At 38.8% G+C, this 17071-nt stretch overlaps 1 protein-coding gene and 1 long non-coding RNA gene across 3 annotated transcripts in view; one reads left to right on the forward strand and one right to left on the reverse strand.

Moving 5' to 3' along the window:
* The window catches only part of Sema2a (Semaphorin 2a), a 276914-nt gene that overhangs the window by 242961 nt on the left and 16882 nt on the right, over positions 1-17071 (forward strand). For both annotated transcript variants that reach the window (XM_087415928.1, XM_011058835.2), the window contains 2 exons: positions 1657-1708; positions 16861-16923. In XM_087415928.1, coding sequence (XP_087272054.1) covers positions 1657-1708; positions 16861-16923 — 115 coding nt within the window. The remainder of the gene's footprint in view (positions 1-1656; positions 1709-16860; positions 16924-17071) is intronic.
* LOC147906651 (uncharacterized) overlaps positions 1-17071 on the reverse strand; it is a 332649-nt gene that overhangs the window by 205964 nt on the left and 109614 nt on the right. The window lies entirely within an intron of this gene.

Here is a 17071-nt window from a genome sequence, read left to right on the forward strand (position 1 = left end):
GAAAATATGGACAATTTGTATGATCACACATGGGCATTGTTTGGAGTGCCGTAAATGTTAGATCCAGTCTTTAATTAAGTCTTTGTTCCTATTTGCATAATTAGCAATGAAATTTGTTGAAATTTCTTCTGTACTCTACAAGGCGTCTTTAATAGTTTAAGAAATTGCTGTACGACCTCAGCAAACTGCTCGAGATTTTAATTAAACTTTCCCTGGAAAGCCCTTAAGGCGATGTAAAATGTTAAATTGAACCGAATTCTTTCCCCGATTCTCAAGTAACACTTTCTTTATTTTTAGAAAATGTTCCACTTCTCGTGGAAGCGTGTCAATGAGATCTTAATGAAATTTTTCCTCTGCGATTTTCAGCGGTGAAGTAATTTCTCGGTTTGATTACGCACGTTTTACCAATTGAATTTCAAAGGAACTGAGCGATGACTTTGCAGCAATCCACCCTTTACACCGAGCTTTCCCCACAAATTACTTTCCTACGAATTTTTTCTTTCGGTAGCATGAGCGACGTGCCAGCACGTAGACGATACTCGCTTCGGTCCTAACTCCTTCCTTCCCACTTTCTCTCTACGTTTCCTTTCCACCTGCTGAACCCTCTAAAAGTTCGCCGAGACGAAAGTTCGACGCGGGTAGATTCCAAAGTACGGATTTGTTTTTCCACATCGGTATTTACTTTTTCACGGTGCGATGCATAGAATGAATGAAAAAGGAGAGCCGCTGAGGGATAGGTCTTCCTTCCTTCTTTTCTTTTTCTCCTCCTTTTTTTCACGTTTCGCGAGCGCATTCCGTCCGACTGCGTATTTCTATTGAAAGGCGATGATGAATGGCTATTGGGATAAAGTTATGCGGCGCGCCGGCGTTAATGTTGCGAAACACACACATTTGAAAACTGGGTAAATTCGATTTACGATCGGTGGCGCCCAGCACCGCATATACCTTTTACGTACGATCGAACGCAGAACCTCAGATTGCCACCGCATTGGTTGCAAAGAGATTTATACGAAAATCGTCACAGTTTTCCTGCATTCATATCGACTGGCTGTTATATTGATCAAAATACCTGAGACATCATTTTTACGTCGAAATGTGAAATTAAAATGAAATTGCCTTGACAACCGATACGAAATTATTAATACTAGTGGCTGTCACATTAATTTTAGTATGAGAATCTTCAACGACGCATTACGTAATCTTTATTTCGACTTATCGACTATTCTTATTATATTTTATCCGTCAGTCTCGGATGTGAACGACGATCTCTTCCGAAGAATAAAATCCTAATAAAAACAAACGGTACGAGAACGACGTGACTCCGGTCACCGTCGAACAAAAAAGAAAAGACAGCGCAGAACTCGGTCAGAAAAGAGGAAACTCCTTCTATTTTACCCTCCGGTCTCTCCTTTTCCATCCTCATAGAAATTCCGTGCCGTTTGCTGGCGTTCGCCATGTCGGAGAGCCGTAAGCAAAATGCCGCGGTGCTACACAACCATACATAACCGTGGCGAGATAAGGTAGGGTCGAGTCACGGAGAGTAATGCATCTCGTAGACGTAGGGAATGAAAATTTACCCCTCGACCCTTTCGTCTATCGCGACCACGCTTAATTCGACCGTTACGTTAACACGAAACTTTCCTCTTCTGCTTTCAGGGACAAGATCTTCAGGCTAAATCTGAGTAACATCAGTCATTCCAATTGCGAGGTGAGTTGTCCAGATTTTTGTACATTCCGATCTCTACTGGCTTAACATGCGTCATCTAATGCGTTACATTCACATCGAGTTTACTGTTCATGTGTTTGAAATGATGAATTAAACCTATAATTAAAGTCGCATTTAGCTTTAAATGTGAAAACGTGATCACCTGCTGTGTTTTAGTATGATGAAGCTTTTAGAAACAACTTTGTAAAACTTTAACAAGGTTTATAATTTTTAATTACATAATACGTTCAATAAAATGTTATAAATTTTGATATATTTAAAGATAAACGTTTCAACTGTATTTAAAATGTGAAGACGGTAGCCTTCATAGTTATAGTTTCTGGAATTGAAATAAAGAAAACTAAATGAATAGAACGCAATTTTAATGCTATCTACAGACCGTAAACCATGAACTCATTGTTTCTCAAATATCGTATAAAGAATTCATTTGCTAATTAGAAAGAACTTAGCCTACCGTACTACGCCCTTTTTTTCCCTCGCGGCCATCCGCGTATCGATTAGCATCATATGTCACATAATGTTTGGCCCCCGTTTGAAGGAAGAGGGGATGATAAAACCAGACCCCGATCGTAACTGGAAAGTGCATGGGCTCCGCTCGTCCCCATAAAACTGTCAATCACGCATAGTCGAGCGAAACGACACCGACATCATCGGGACAGCTGACGCGTATCTGCCGGTTAAGCGATCCATTGTAGGCAAACGAATCGTACGATGATTTTTCCACGGTCTCCCTCGTCGGTGGGATTCGGTTTGAAAGCTCATATATTCTATTCACTAAGTGCATTTGCGTATCATACGAATGACGCCTGAGACATAAACAATTACGAGTACATTTTAATCCTCCGCCGACAATGTTGGCTTTTAAAGGTAAATTTTTTTATTTCGAATTCTGGTCGATAAATTTTAATTTTTCTTTCTCTCTCTGTGAAAAATAAGTAAAATATAATTCAATTTCTATGATAATAAATATTCATTGTTGGAACTTTCACAAGTATGTAAGAATTATTTTATACAGTCTGCACTGAAAAAAATGCATATAATTTTACATGGAAATTACATAAATATGATTGGAACAATTTCCAGTAAATTTCCAATCATATTTAAGTAATTTTCCAGTCATAAACATGTAATTTCCATGTAAAATTACATGCATTTTTTTTAGTGTGGAATAATCTACACTGAAGTGCGGAGATTCAGATTGCGGATAGAAATTTTACATTCTCAATGGAGGGTTAATTATGAAGCTATTACAATTCTGGTAGAAATGTATACAGTTTTCTTTAGACACCTATCCAGTTACTATTTAATATTATTATATTCTTATTAGTTGTGCCAATACTAATAGTAGGAAATAGATAAGAACTTGATAGAATTTTATTCTGTGCATTTCATGAGCAGTTGATTTGCTTATTAATTTAATATCAATTATTTGTTGAGTTTCTATTGAATAACTGGATTCAAATTTTACGCAACTTTTGTATACAATAACTGTAAGCAAAGCGTTACCTGATTGAGATCCCAAATAGTTTTCCTTCTCAGTTACTAGACAGAAGTTGATGTAACTGTTTAGTAGTTGCTCAAAAAATATATGAAATTTCTACCAAGGAGAATTTACAGAATATTTTGTTTTCTTAGACTGTTTTTTTAAACTGAGAATCATCATTTTATCATAGATACTTTTGAAACGCAGCTTTTTTTATATTATGCACATATTTTTTTTTATGTACAAGAAAGCTGGCAGGTGAATTTTAATGACTGACAAATGAACTTTAACTTGATCGTTAAAGATCGAAGATGAATCAAATTCGCTCTGTCGAGATCTCGCCTCCGATATGCCGAGAACGGCGGTCAGCTGCCAGACTCTCGGCTGGAGAGGGAAAATTGTTTTTTAACTCTCCCCGTTTGCGACAAGATGCGACGAGTCGCATCCACCTGGCGGTGGCTATCTATGATTCTACTCTTCAGTAGACTCTCACCGGGACAAAATTCGATCGTCGACGTTGTTCGTCGATTTGTTCCCTTCGGAGAGACAACGAACGCCCCCCGGCTCGATTGGAAAATCACCGTGCTGCTCCACCTGCCTCGACCCACCCTCACTCTCGACCTACAGCTTCCGGCAAGAAGTTCGTATCTTCGAATACTTCGTGCAACGTTGGAGTTTCCACGCGTTATCACGATTTTACTGTGTCGATTTCTACTGTTCTAGAAAATAAACGGTTATCTCGGACTTTCCTTGTGAAAGAGGTGAAGGATACTCGAATGATATAACAAAACACTTAGAGCGATTAATGTATACAGCGAACATTTTATTGGAGATAAACTTGTACTGGATAATTCTGAGTATCGCTCTATGTAGCGAGCACTTTTCTTAAAAAAGATATTAACATCAAAAAGATAATTACTCTTAAATAAAAAGACAATTACTTTTACGTAAAATGATAAGTATTCTTACATAAAAAGACACATTAATCTTTTTTTTATTAAGGGGTTTATAATATTGATTTATTCCGCTTGTTTAACATATATAGAAACTTCAATAAAGAAAGAAAAAGTCATTTTTTGAACATAGATAAAAAAAACAATGAAATCATGGTCTAATATTGGGAGAGAAATGGCGATTCGAAAATGTAATTATATTTGTATCGTTGAATCCACCATCTGTCGCGAGAATGAAAAACCGCCCTTTGAATAGGAGAGACAGAGAAGAATAGATATCCGCTCTCATCGTTTCTCGTTGATCTTCATGCCAGATGCGACGATTGTGGTATCGCTGAAACTAATTTTAACGTGGATGACAATGCGGTCAGTGGATACACAGAAACCGGAGACGCGAAAACGTCGAAGCATGACGTTATAGTTCACTCCATGCCTCCGGGAGTTTCGCTGGGTCGCTCATGATCATTAAATAGATACACGGAGCGAATTGATGTACACGCGCGAATTATTCGGCACGGACAAGCCGTTCTACTCAAGTTACTCCAGAGCGTTCACCGCGAAGCGATATAGAGTTTGCATGAATGTAACTTATGTTTCGTATGCTGGGTTTCCGCTGGGTAACTTGCGCGAAAATGTGTCAACGATAGCGATAAAGTTATGTTCCACATGAGCTTCAAAGTTTGGAGAAATGATGAAGCAACGATGAAATAATTTCGACCATCGGTAATTATTTATCCCCGCCAGGGACAAATAATTTTATTTGTTATATGCTTACATTACCCAGTAAAAAATTTTTGTATTTGTGTTAAAAACCGATTCACTCAAGTCCTTATTATAATTTTGTGTCGAATTTTTAACATATCCGAATGTTAATTTAACATGCGATTAATGGTGGACATACAAGAACTGGAGATGAGAAAACGTCAATGCGCAGTGGGTGATTACTTATGTTATTTGAATATTTTGTGTTAAATTGATATTCAACATTTCTTTCTGTCAAAATAACATTTATGAGTAAATGAACAAATAATATAATCACAATGTAAAATGTAAATTCTAAGATAAATGAATAAAACATACGTGTTGATTTTATTGTATATATCATAAATGTTAATTTTACTGAAGAAATATGCTTCCATAGTTTGCTTACACATTGTGTTAGTATTATATTTTTTGTTAATTTGCATAATATTTATGTTTTTTCCTATTATATTTAACTTGTGTAAAATTAACAGAACAATTTGAGTGGACACATGAAATGTGTTAATACAAATTTTCTGTATATACAATTTCGTCTACGTTAAACAATTAATCATATTGGTGTGCGTGTTATAAAATATGAAAACATTTATCGTGTCGAGAACTTTGCTAGATTTGTTCTTTGGTAAATTTTACTGTTGTCTGATTTTTTTATTTCGTGATGTGAATGCTTGGTCCATTCAGCTTGGTTACAATGAAATCACATTGCGAGATCGGTCTGTTACCACCACCAACGTTCGATTCCATTGAGAATTAACGAGTATGGAATTTTGATTTTCGTAGCGATATGTGGCCGTAAAACGTTAACGCGGGCCCAAGCAGGCCGCAGTAGTCCCCTTCTTTCGTTCCTTTGTCTTGTTTTTAAGTCCCTGGAGCATTTCGATCTGCGAGGGATGCTGTCGTGGGGTAAACTGAAAAGCGAGATACGTAGACGCGAGGTGAAGGAAACGCAAGAAAGAATACCGCGCATAAGATGATACAATTTTGCATTTTACATATATGCATGATGATCGTCCGGCTGCTAGAAACAGGAAGGGATCGCTATACGAATGCTGTGAGGGAGATACAGCACCGAATGGGGTCAGATCGACTCGAAGACGTTAGTTATATATATCGTAAATCGAACGGACATGTGAGAAAAGAATCGAAATCGAGGTGAAAGATGATGAAAACGGAAAATGTCAAATAACTATGTCTAAATATTAAACTTGTAAATATATGCGACGGACATAATAAACATTCTAAGTAATTATTATGTATGATATAAATAGTAATATAAAGGCTCTGTAGTAATTAATCTTATAATTAATCTTGCTTTGAATTTACCAAAAGTGTGACAGAATATTTATCCAGAGTTCATGTTTTGCTTTCCATACATTTTCATTGGTAATTGAATTTAGTTACATTTGAATACGCTGTGAAAAACACTGTAAGGGACAATAAGAAGGTTGTTTTTCAAGATTTAGGATGTACATTTAAAATACTGACATATTTTCGGAAGCGAAAGTGAGAATGGAAATTCGAATACATTCGAGACGCGAGTCGAGGCGGATAGATCTCGATAACATCGCTACAACGTGAACCTACCCTTCGCTCTGGAGACAATGCCCCATGCTAATCCTGCCTCTGTTACAATTTCATAAGGGGAAGAAACGTTTCGTGCGTCCGCCCTGAGGGACCGCACGCGTTCCAGGCGAGTTATAGTACGTGGCTAGAATAGACGGCCGAGAGGTTTAAAGCTCGCATATCCCACAAAGGAACGGTCCTGCACGACGCCCGAAGAATACATGCGAAACGAGTTATACGTCGTCCCTCTCCTGGCATTTTAAGAACGACCGACACAACGGGTCGATGTAATTAACGTATTTTTTAAGACAAAATTTACGATCTCGAGTGTTCGTGATGGTTTAAGACGAACCGTACTTTTAGTGAATTTATTACTTGATAAATTTTATTACTCAAACATTCTGTACACGGAAAGAAGATTTCGTTGAAATATTATATTTAAAAATTTAGCTATAAATATACAGATATTAAAATAATTTTGATGGACCATCAAATAATTATGTGCACGGAGAGAATTTTTTTTTTCTTAGAATTTACCCTGAAAATATAATAATGGGATATAATCATGGGACAACATTGTATTTCGAAGAATTTTAATGTAAATCTCTCTCATTCATTAATAGAATTATAATAAAGCATAAAATAAGTTTGATTACTTTTTCGACGTGCGTGATAAAAATCTTTAAAATATAGTATTGTACCACAACTACCACATTTTCAGGGTAAATTTTAAAAGAAAATTCTCTCCGTCTAAGAATCTCAAGTATGATGAGCAATGCCGCAAAAAATTATAAATGTCTTCTAGCAACTAGTTTTTTTGCGTACATATTACATAATTATTGTAATGGTCTAACAACATTTTTTTCAGATCTGTGCTAGCCTTTTAGATATCTCATCAAACCGTCCTGTCCGTGTAAATTTTAAATTACATTATATAAATTGCATTTCAGTTACGCAGTTTTAGAAAATAAATAAAATATTTGCTGCACGAGTAGTCCTTCATAGCGAAAGAAAGAATAACTTTTCCGAGTAAATTCATGCCGGATGGAAATACAGCAGCGTTAACCGCTTTGCAGTTTTGAGCTATAACCGGGAAACCAGGTAATTCCGCTTCCACGACGTGCGCCCGTGAAATTTTTGTATCTTTATCAACATCTTTGAGGACGTGCATTGAACGATAAGACTAGTCTCGCTCAGGCTCATCTATTTTTTTTGCACGTTACATCTTCGCCGAAGCTGTCAGGTTTGCGCAAAACGGAGGAGAAAGAGAGACTGACTTTGCAATGTTACGATAAGATGGAATCGTCCGATCGATTTCCGAACGATCGGCAATACGAGCATATTGATCGTGCCATCGCAGAAAAGGAGTCGTCCATCGTTGATCGCGTAACGAATTCCGACATTGGATGCTTGGCCGGGACGAGTTCGGCCGCGCCGTGAATAAAGCATGTGGCAGTTCGATGGGAGAAACAGGAAGCGATTGGAGGAAGAGCAGGAAGCATCCACGAGTGAAGGGTGCGCGAGAAGGATCGTAAATGGAGTAAAAGTCAAACGCGGAGCTTGCCGAGAAAATCGGAATCTATAAACCACCGCTACGTCCAATAAAGCAACGTCCAATCGGGAACGAGTGGGGATTCAACGTCTCGCCGACACGATCGCCTATACTCGAAACGATACCAATCCGATATCTATAGAGCTATTGCACGAAAATCGCCCGGCGGTGGAAGATTGATCTGAGATCAATGAATCAAGCGTGGTTTCACTCGATGGTATTAAAGTATTAAGAAACCCACCATGAGATTTACACAGCTGTAAAATCGTGAATGAGATACGGCAGCCTCCGACGATACAGTCTTGATTGAAAGAATCCTGGATGTGTGGAAGGGACACTTGACATTTCAATGTGCACGTACACGCAGGTGCACGTGGCCGATACAAGCCAGCACGTGCGAGCCTCGACGGCGCGTTCGCACACTAGCAAACAATTTCGTCGACATCTGAAATATAAACGGCCGCTCTTGCGTTTCGTCTTAAAATGATAGTATTAAATATGCATTTAGCACCGGGCCACTACGTGTATACGTAACTTCCTTGCCGTGTCTCTTTCCCAGGAATATCTATCCCTAACTCGTCGCGTCCGCCTTCTATCCAGCCCTCTCAACTAGGGACGGACGGGCATTTGCCCCCCTGCGACGCGGAGTTTATTGCGACGATGAATTCGGTATAAGACCGTACCGAAATTTCAGTTTAACAAGCTGCCTTCATCCGGCAACAAATAGGAGATTATGCAAGATTCGTGAGCAGGGCTTTGCTGATAATCTCTTAAAATTTTTAAATCTTTAAGAAATAAAAGTGACATATCTTTCTTCGTGATGTACAGAAAGACGTGAGGCAAGTGATTTGTGAAATCAAACTTTTGATATAAATCGAAAATATATGAGATAATAGAAATTTTATTTGTAACACTATTAGGGATGTTCACTTAAATTGTATAAAGATTTTTTTCTGCACGGTATTTTTATTGCCTAAGTATTCTTTGATATTCTAAAGGCGTGAAGTTATATTTCCTTGTTTAAAGCTATCTAAAATTGATTATCGTGTATACGAGCGATTCTTGCATAGAAGTATATAAATAGTATATACACATTGTAGCGTTATCGACAAGCTGGCAAATTACATTATGCACCGATATATTTACAGGCTACATTGAAAGTGGTGTTAAGCGCGAGTATCGTCTTTCAAGCTCCCACTTCGCTTCAACGAGAAATTAATTACAAGGCTTTCTTGCGAGGCAACGTGTCCCTCCATCGTATATTACTCGCAAACTCGCAAGCAGGTTACCGAATGGTCGCAGTTTCTTCGGTGCCTCAGATGCGCCTTTATAAATCAGTTTCTCCTGCAATCAAGCAGAAGTACACTTTCATAGAGGCAAAGGACAACGCGAACACCGAGCACGAAATGAAAAATTTTCGAACTTCCGCTTCGGACCTCTTGTTTCTCGATTTTCCAACTCGTCGCCGTATACACTTCCCATTTTCTTGATTTTTCCTATTCCCTTTTTGCTCTCGCGGCACCAACTTTGCGCGTACTAGAAATGAATTTGCCCTCGGGGCCAGCGGCAAAACTCCTTTCGCTTCGTAATACCCTTTCATCAGGTATGAGTTGCGAAAAACTTCTGCCGGTAATTCGTTTCTTCATGCTCATTATATTAACCTGCATAGCCTTTTTCTCATTTTTAATTTTTTAGCGAATCTTCGACGTATCAAGAAAAAGCCAAGGAACAATGGGAATCACGATCACATACATATCCTTTCCACATTTCGATATATCTCTTTTCCGTCTATACGCTCGCAAAAATCAGGAGAGACAGAATTTTACGGGAAGGTGAAGACGATACGAGGTGAGAGAGACAAATGAAAGAACGAGAAACGCGAGAGAAACTACGTTCCGGGAGTGAAACGTGTCGGCGGTCTCTGTTCTTAGTCCACGTCTGAGGTGGAAAACCTTCTTCAGTCGTCGAGCAAACACCGAAATTGTAAACAGAGGATCCTCGACGGAGCTCACTACCAGACTCGTCCCAGATGGTGTTCCTCAACGACGTTGGTAATTGCAGACTACGAAACTGCCCTATTACCCGACGAAGTGACTGTCAACAGCACTTCCTCTTCGATCTTCGTCGTCACCTACGCAGCCACCGCTGCTCTACGAAGTTCAGTCCACGTTATCGCTTCTTCCGTTATTTAAAATTTCTTCATTATCGATCCGTTCAGTTATCGAATTTTTATTTAAAACAAACTTATGGCGTACAATATACTTTAGAAATTATTGCTATAGATTAAATAAATGAAAATAATAAAATAATTATTTCATCAATTCGTTTTCATAGCTATATTGTTGCACTCTTTTCTTAACTTTAAACTACTTTATTTGTAATTGAAAATTCAGGAACTCATTTCGCTCTTAATCGTTATTAATTGTTCTATTTCTCTTGACATTCCTTGTGTTTTTTTACGTCGTTTTTTTTCGTTTTTTATTATACGAATCACAAGCTATGCAAGAACGGTGTGATACGCGAAGGTACGTGGTTAGCAGTAAAAACAGGTAGAACAGGAAAATAGTCGCACGAGAAAAAAGGCATTGCACAGTGCAAGCGAAACTAGAGTGCCTTCTCTTGCGAATTTATGGTGAAAGTGTTTAAATAGCCATACAGACCCTCCATCGTCGCCCTTGTCGCCGTCGTCCTTGTTGCCATCGCCATCGTCGTCGACGTCGTCGTCGCCGTCGCCGTCGTCGTCGTTGTCGTGTAAAATGCTTCGTCCCAGACTGCCATTAAAACACCCGTGAAAAAGAAAGATGAACGAATACCGCGGTACTCAAATACATTCTACAGCACAACGACAAGAATCGCGCGAATGATTCTAAATTGCTCAAAGGAGCTTTTACGTTTGGACTTGGTTCTTACGATAAATGCTCTTTTAAACTAATGAGGACGTTACTCACGCGGTTATAAAATCGCAGACTGAAATGAGTTCTCGTGGATTATTGGTGGTATAGGCATAGGTATACACTGTTAAATTCGTAATATTAAATTGTATCCAATTTGAGTTATCTTTAGTCATTTTTATAAGTCACCACTGCTTCTATTTAATATGTCGTTAATTTAACAAAACTGATGAAGTTAAATAATTTAATTTAAAAAATGTATTAAATTTTAATATTTTCAATTTTAGTTCATTATTTATTAAATGCGTACGTTAATATGGTTGTTACGTTGAAACTAACCACTGAAAGGGATTGATTTACATTTTGATACATATGAAGTTAAAAATAACAAAATGTTTTTAAATCAAGGGATTGGGTTACCATGCTCTTTCAATATCTAATTGTAAATAGATATTAAAATGACAAAATGTATTGTATTATAAAAGAATATCAACGTTACAGAACGATTGTGAGCGGTTTAACGGAGCATATTACATGCGTCTGCGCCATCAGGTGGATCAGATCGATAATTTCTTATCTCCGGACGGAAGCTACGTCCTTCGCGAACTTCCTGACGTGCTGGAACTTTAGTCGTTAAGGAATTCCTTCTAGTTCATTGACTTACCGTAATTGATATGAATAACCGAAAAGCTTTCTGTTGCCCTACAGAAGCCCTACAGATCGCTCAGCGAAGAGCTGTCGACGCTCATTGCGAGAATTGAGAGCGAAGAGTATCATCGCGAAGGTAGATTATTTATCGCTCGATATTTGATCGATGACGACGCGACATCGGTATGCATTGGGGTTGACCCTCGAAAAACACCCTCTTTCGCAGTACAGATAGTGCCGGTGCTGCCGGCGTAAGAAGTAAATCACAAAAATGGAAATCCACGATATCGGATTGGAATCAATATTGAATGCAGATTGAATCCCAGGCTCTCTCACTTCTTCCACCCTTCTTTCCCTCCGCACGTCGCCAACCGTGCGAGGCCGCGGCAGGACGAAAAGGTGCGGAGTGACGGCTTCCATTAGGAAAAAGTGACTTACGGCACCGATCGACAACGAAAGGCACTTTTCGTCCTGCTGAAATGTCAGGTCAGTTCGCGAAAATTTTATGCGTAACGAAGGTTACCACCTGACACGACTGCGAATCGGAGGATGTAGACATCATTCAGCGCTAAAGGGACAATATGATGCCAGCCGTTCATACGTCATTTCTATATGAATTTATCATGAATGCATTTCACTCTTTGTACACCACTCACGTTTCGATCATACCATCGAGAGCTCGTCTTCGCAACCATTCTTAAAGCGTATCAGTTGAATAAAAAGATTCGATAGGGAAAGAAAAAAAGTTTTGAAAAAGCATAAAGATTTTTGCAAATTATTTAATGCAAAAATAATAAGACGTATTAAATTTTTTCCTCTTTCCGGCACACCGTGACAATATACGTGACGCGTGATCAGGAAAGCCTGAGGGGATCCCGCCTCCTAACGGTCCGATGCCCGGCATTACTATTTGATGAGATAAAAAGCGCCGCTGTGGCCTCGACTCGTGAATTTTTAAGGGAGCCTCGCAGGTACCGTTACGTTTCTTGAGTTTCCGAGGTTAGGGGGTGTCGATACCCCTGGGGATGCCACAGTAGTCTTCTGTCTTTAATATTTCAGCACGGTAAATTATACGATTCCTCATCCCCTCCTTGCATATGTTGATCTTTCACTCTCTCTCTCTCTCTCTCTCTCTCTCTGACGTTAATACTTTGATCCGCGTACATGTTTTTCTATTTAGCAGAAAGTACTCATAAAGTATGTACTGTTTTTATTATTTAAGTAGAAAGATAACTCTAATATCATTTATTTCTAGATTAAAATCGTTTCTATTAAAGTAAATTAGAAGATTAGTTTAGTGATTCACTGATGTCTCGAAATGAGTCATGTTTAGGGATAATTACAACTTTGCGTGTCTTCAATGTTATGTTTATAATCGCTCGGCGCCAGTACTATTGGGAGCAATAAGTAGCAATAAGCTGAAAAGGAGAGAATCAACGGCGGCATCGACAAAGGCTGAGGCATGCGAATGGTACAGTCTTCGTTTCAAGGAAGCTAATCATCTGCAAGCCGTTTCTGGCATACTGCAGAAATGCATGCTCACGCACACACAGAAATTTTCAGTGTGCACAAATTGCGATGATGATTAAGCTCGAAGCGTAATGAAGAAAGAAAAGGACGGGCAAACGAACGAATGAGAGTATATGAGCAGTGACAACCTTTGGACGCTTCTCTGTCGTAACACCGTCACCTTACCAAGAACTTAATCAATCCCCGAATACTGAAAGTCTGGAGCCGTGTATTTCAGTAATTCGTAAGCCTTTCAACGGAGGAAACGAATGAGAGAGGCCTCCGCGCATGAGTATAAAGAATCAAGTAGTCGAAATGGAACGTAAACTGGTGCAGATGTCTCTTTCTTCATGCAATTTCAAAAGACTGTTCTTGGGATTTCTGTGTTATTTGATTAATCGAGTTATAAATTTTTTAATAAAAATTATCAAAATTTCTACAAACGTATACTTCTATATTTCAACGTAATAACGTAGAACGGATGCGTTGATGAAAGAAGATAATGTAACATCCTATCCGGAAATGATAGTAGAAAATCTGCAACAGTTCAAATTCCCGGAGTTTAGAGTAGGACACACCGACAGGCGAGAGGTGATGGGAGATATTTCTGTTTAATAGTCGACGTATCACGCCGGTAATGGAAGTCGAGGCGTTTGCATGCCGGGAGGCACGCTCTGGTGCTATAAAGTTAATGGCGTCGTAGGCGGTGCGATAAAATGATGCATCGCGGTTTGGCGACAATATTATTGCCGACAGCTGCACCTACGTGTATATTCCTCCTAGATCTCTAGCGCTCGAATTTATAATTCACGAAGGACCATGCATACATGTTTTTTGTTCCAATGATTCTTCGATGGGATTTTGCCTAAACTATAGAGGCTGAAGACGTAAATCATTATACGATTTTGATGAAATGCCACGTAAGAGCGGGATCACAGAGTCTTGCATAACACATAACGCATAGGAAAATGAATCAATTAAAGTCCTTCATTTCTTTCCTTTCCATGAAATAAGAGAATCTGATTGGTTAATTTTCTTATGCTTTATGCATTATGCAGAGATCTGTGCTTTCGCCTTAAGATCGTTACTAACTACATACGTGACCGAACATAGTTGTGTAATAATGCCAGTTAATGGCTGCATTCAGCAAAGAAAACTGATCAGTGAGCGCTCAGTGATTCTTCATTATAATTGGTTTCTACACTTAGAGCCAGTGAAAAAGGCAAGAATCAATCGTATCAAAGAATCACTGAGTGCTCACTGATCAGCTTTCTTTGCTAAACACTGCCATTATGTCTTAACAGGAAGTAGTCATCTTATTGTTTTCTTTATATAAATGTCACCTGAGGTGTTTTTTACATCCCAATTAAAATCATTAATACATATTGCATATTATCGATTGCTTTTCAGTTTATTAGTGTTTAAAAACATTATGAAAATATAGATTCAATTACAGTTTTCTTGAAAAAAGTAAGTAAAAACCAAACAAATATTAAACAGAATAAGTTAGGTAACTTATTATGACAATATTTCTCAAAAGTAAGATTTTAATTAATATAACGCTTTTTATTTTCGATGAAATTGCATGTTTAAAGTTCCATAAAAAATATAGTTATTAAAAATGAAAGATTTGTTAAGCAATATCTATACCAAACAATATTTTACAAATCACATTTTTTTTACCGTTGGGGTGTAAAAACCCGGATTAATTCCCGGATTAATTAAAAGCAAATACGAGCAATTCGCGCGTTTAAATCAAAATACTTTACATACGCGAGATTGGCTTTAAAAGTGGCATTACACGTTGTAATGTTAACGTATTCTACGAAAGAGGCTGGAAAACTTTCTCTCTTTCTATCTCTCTATCTCTCTGTCGTAATTCTCCGATCATCTTTCGCTATTTCTCGCAATCTTCGCACTCCCATCTCCGTGCCGGGTTCGCAGACGGATTGTAATGATTAGTATAACGAGGAGATCTGTAAAAGGAGCTTACGAGTATAAACGTGGATACCGGGAATTGCTCCGCTTTTAATTACCGCCAGCTGTGTACACCGTCTTAATGCACTGCGGTGCTTAACGAGTAATACATCGTTATCAACGCTTACGCGAACGACGAGGAAAGCTTGTAACTGATTTTAATGGTTTTCCAAGGTGGAAGTCATATTTGAGCCAATCCCGAATCTTCTCGAGCAACGGTGAGAGACAGGAGCCAGATCGAATACGGATCGATGGAGGCTCGGCAAATCAAGGGAAATAATACAGGCGCGGGTCAAATGGAATAAGACAGTTGCGAGTAATCCGTTATCACTATGCTATTATTTCGTGTAGCATACACGCTCATCGGAAACTTTGAGTCGAAGTTACCGCAGTGATAAGCGCGCTTATTTACGCAGAGCTAGACGCGGCGCTGTTTGTAAGTGGATTATGCTTATAATAGGGCATTCCAAGTCCGTTCTGAATATTGCGATCATGTATATACCATACGCTGAGGTAAATCATGTTCGTATCCACTTCAACCGCGTCGCCTGGATTCTCGCCAACGTACATCCTATCCGACAAATTGTGCATAGGATGTGACTTGCAGAGTTCAGCGAGTCGTATGTATAGAAACAATATTGTATATTTATCTGCTCCGCAATGCGGGGATTTCAGTGCGTTACGATTGGCGAGGATTATTATTGAGTTCATTCACTTTAGAGTACAAAATTGCAAACGGACGCTGCATACGACTGATACGTTCTCGGTTTACTATCATGATGCATCACTCGGAGGATTTCTCGAGAGCGGAGATGAATCACAGACCTTGATTGTGCCCTGTGGAAATTGCTATGATTTAACGTCCTATGTTGTCTACTCTTGTCCGTGACCATTCGTCCAACGCTCAACGATTCTTTCGGTAATTTATTGGTCGTAGATCAACGTCGGGGAACGTTGTTTTGGCTCACCCTTACGTTCGGTCGGGACAATGTCGAACATCGACTCCGTTTCTGGCTGTGACATTCCCGTGGAACGGCACGCGGCGTCCGCAGGAGATCGATCGTTAGGTCCACGTTTCGGACGATTGACCTTGCAAGCGAACCACTTCCTACGCCATGATCGCATTCTATCGACATATACATAGAGCGCATAGGAAGAGGTTGTTGCGCAGCGTGATTGTAACAAGTATATTCTTGCACTTTTCCTGAATATTTCATTTTTCAATATTTCACGTAAGGACACATTCCAGGATAATGTAGAGAATCTTGCTATTATGAGACAGAATCGTATCCAGAACAACCATAAATCCATTTTAAAAAAGAAAGGGAAAAAAGAGAGAAGGAGGGAAGAATTTCGTTTAGCTTTTCCCGCGTGAAAATTTTCTCTTTGTAAATCTCTTGAATATTGACCTTATTCTGATGTATTTTTAGCGTCTTTCTAGCCGTGTTACGAGAGGCTGCTGCGACAGTGGCGTAACACAAGGCAAAATGTGAAGTATGCACTTCTACAACACTTCTTGTAAAGTCGAGCATGTCGAGCGCGTCCGTAAGAAAGCACTTACAAAGAGTCCTGCAGATTTCCCTCAAAAAATGAATAATTATGGGGTCGCTTTCGAAATAGAATTCTCTTTATTCTTTCAATATGAAATATTCGAATTTTTCGGAGGATTTATATCTTCGAAGACTTTACAATAAATGTTATACACATGCGTGCAATAAATCTTCCAAGTTTTCCAATAAATTTTGTTTTGATTTACAAGACAATGTGATATAATTTATGTTTTTTCTTTGTTGCAGAGAGACGCTCTGAATCTGGAACCGAGCAATGTGGCAAATTGCGTGTCCAAAGGCAAATCAGAGGTAGGTTTCTTTCTTACAGTTCGGTTTGCGTTCCTTTTCGCATTGCGCGTCGTCTTTGAGAAAAATTTTAATTCCGGTACCAGTAAACTGGCCTGAATGCGTCGTGAAACAGAAAGGCCAAAGAATTGTGATTGCAAAAAAGATATAG

The sequence above is a fragment of the Acromyrmex echinatior genome, chromosome 19 (genome assembly GCF_024713525.1).
Source record: "Acromyrmex echinatior isolate Ae372 chromosome 19, ASM2471352v2, whole genome shotgun sequence".
NCBI lineage: Eukaryota > Metazoa > Arthropoda > Insecta > Hymenoptera > Formicidae > Acromyrmex > Acromyrmex echinatior.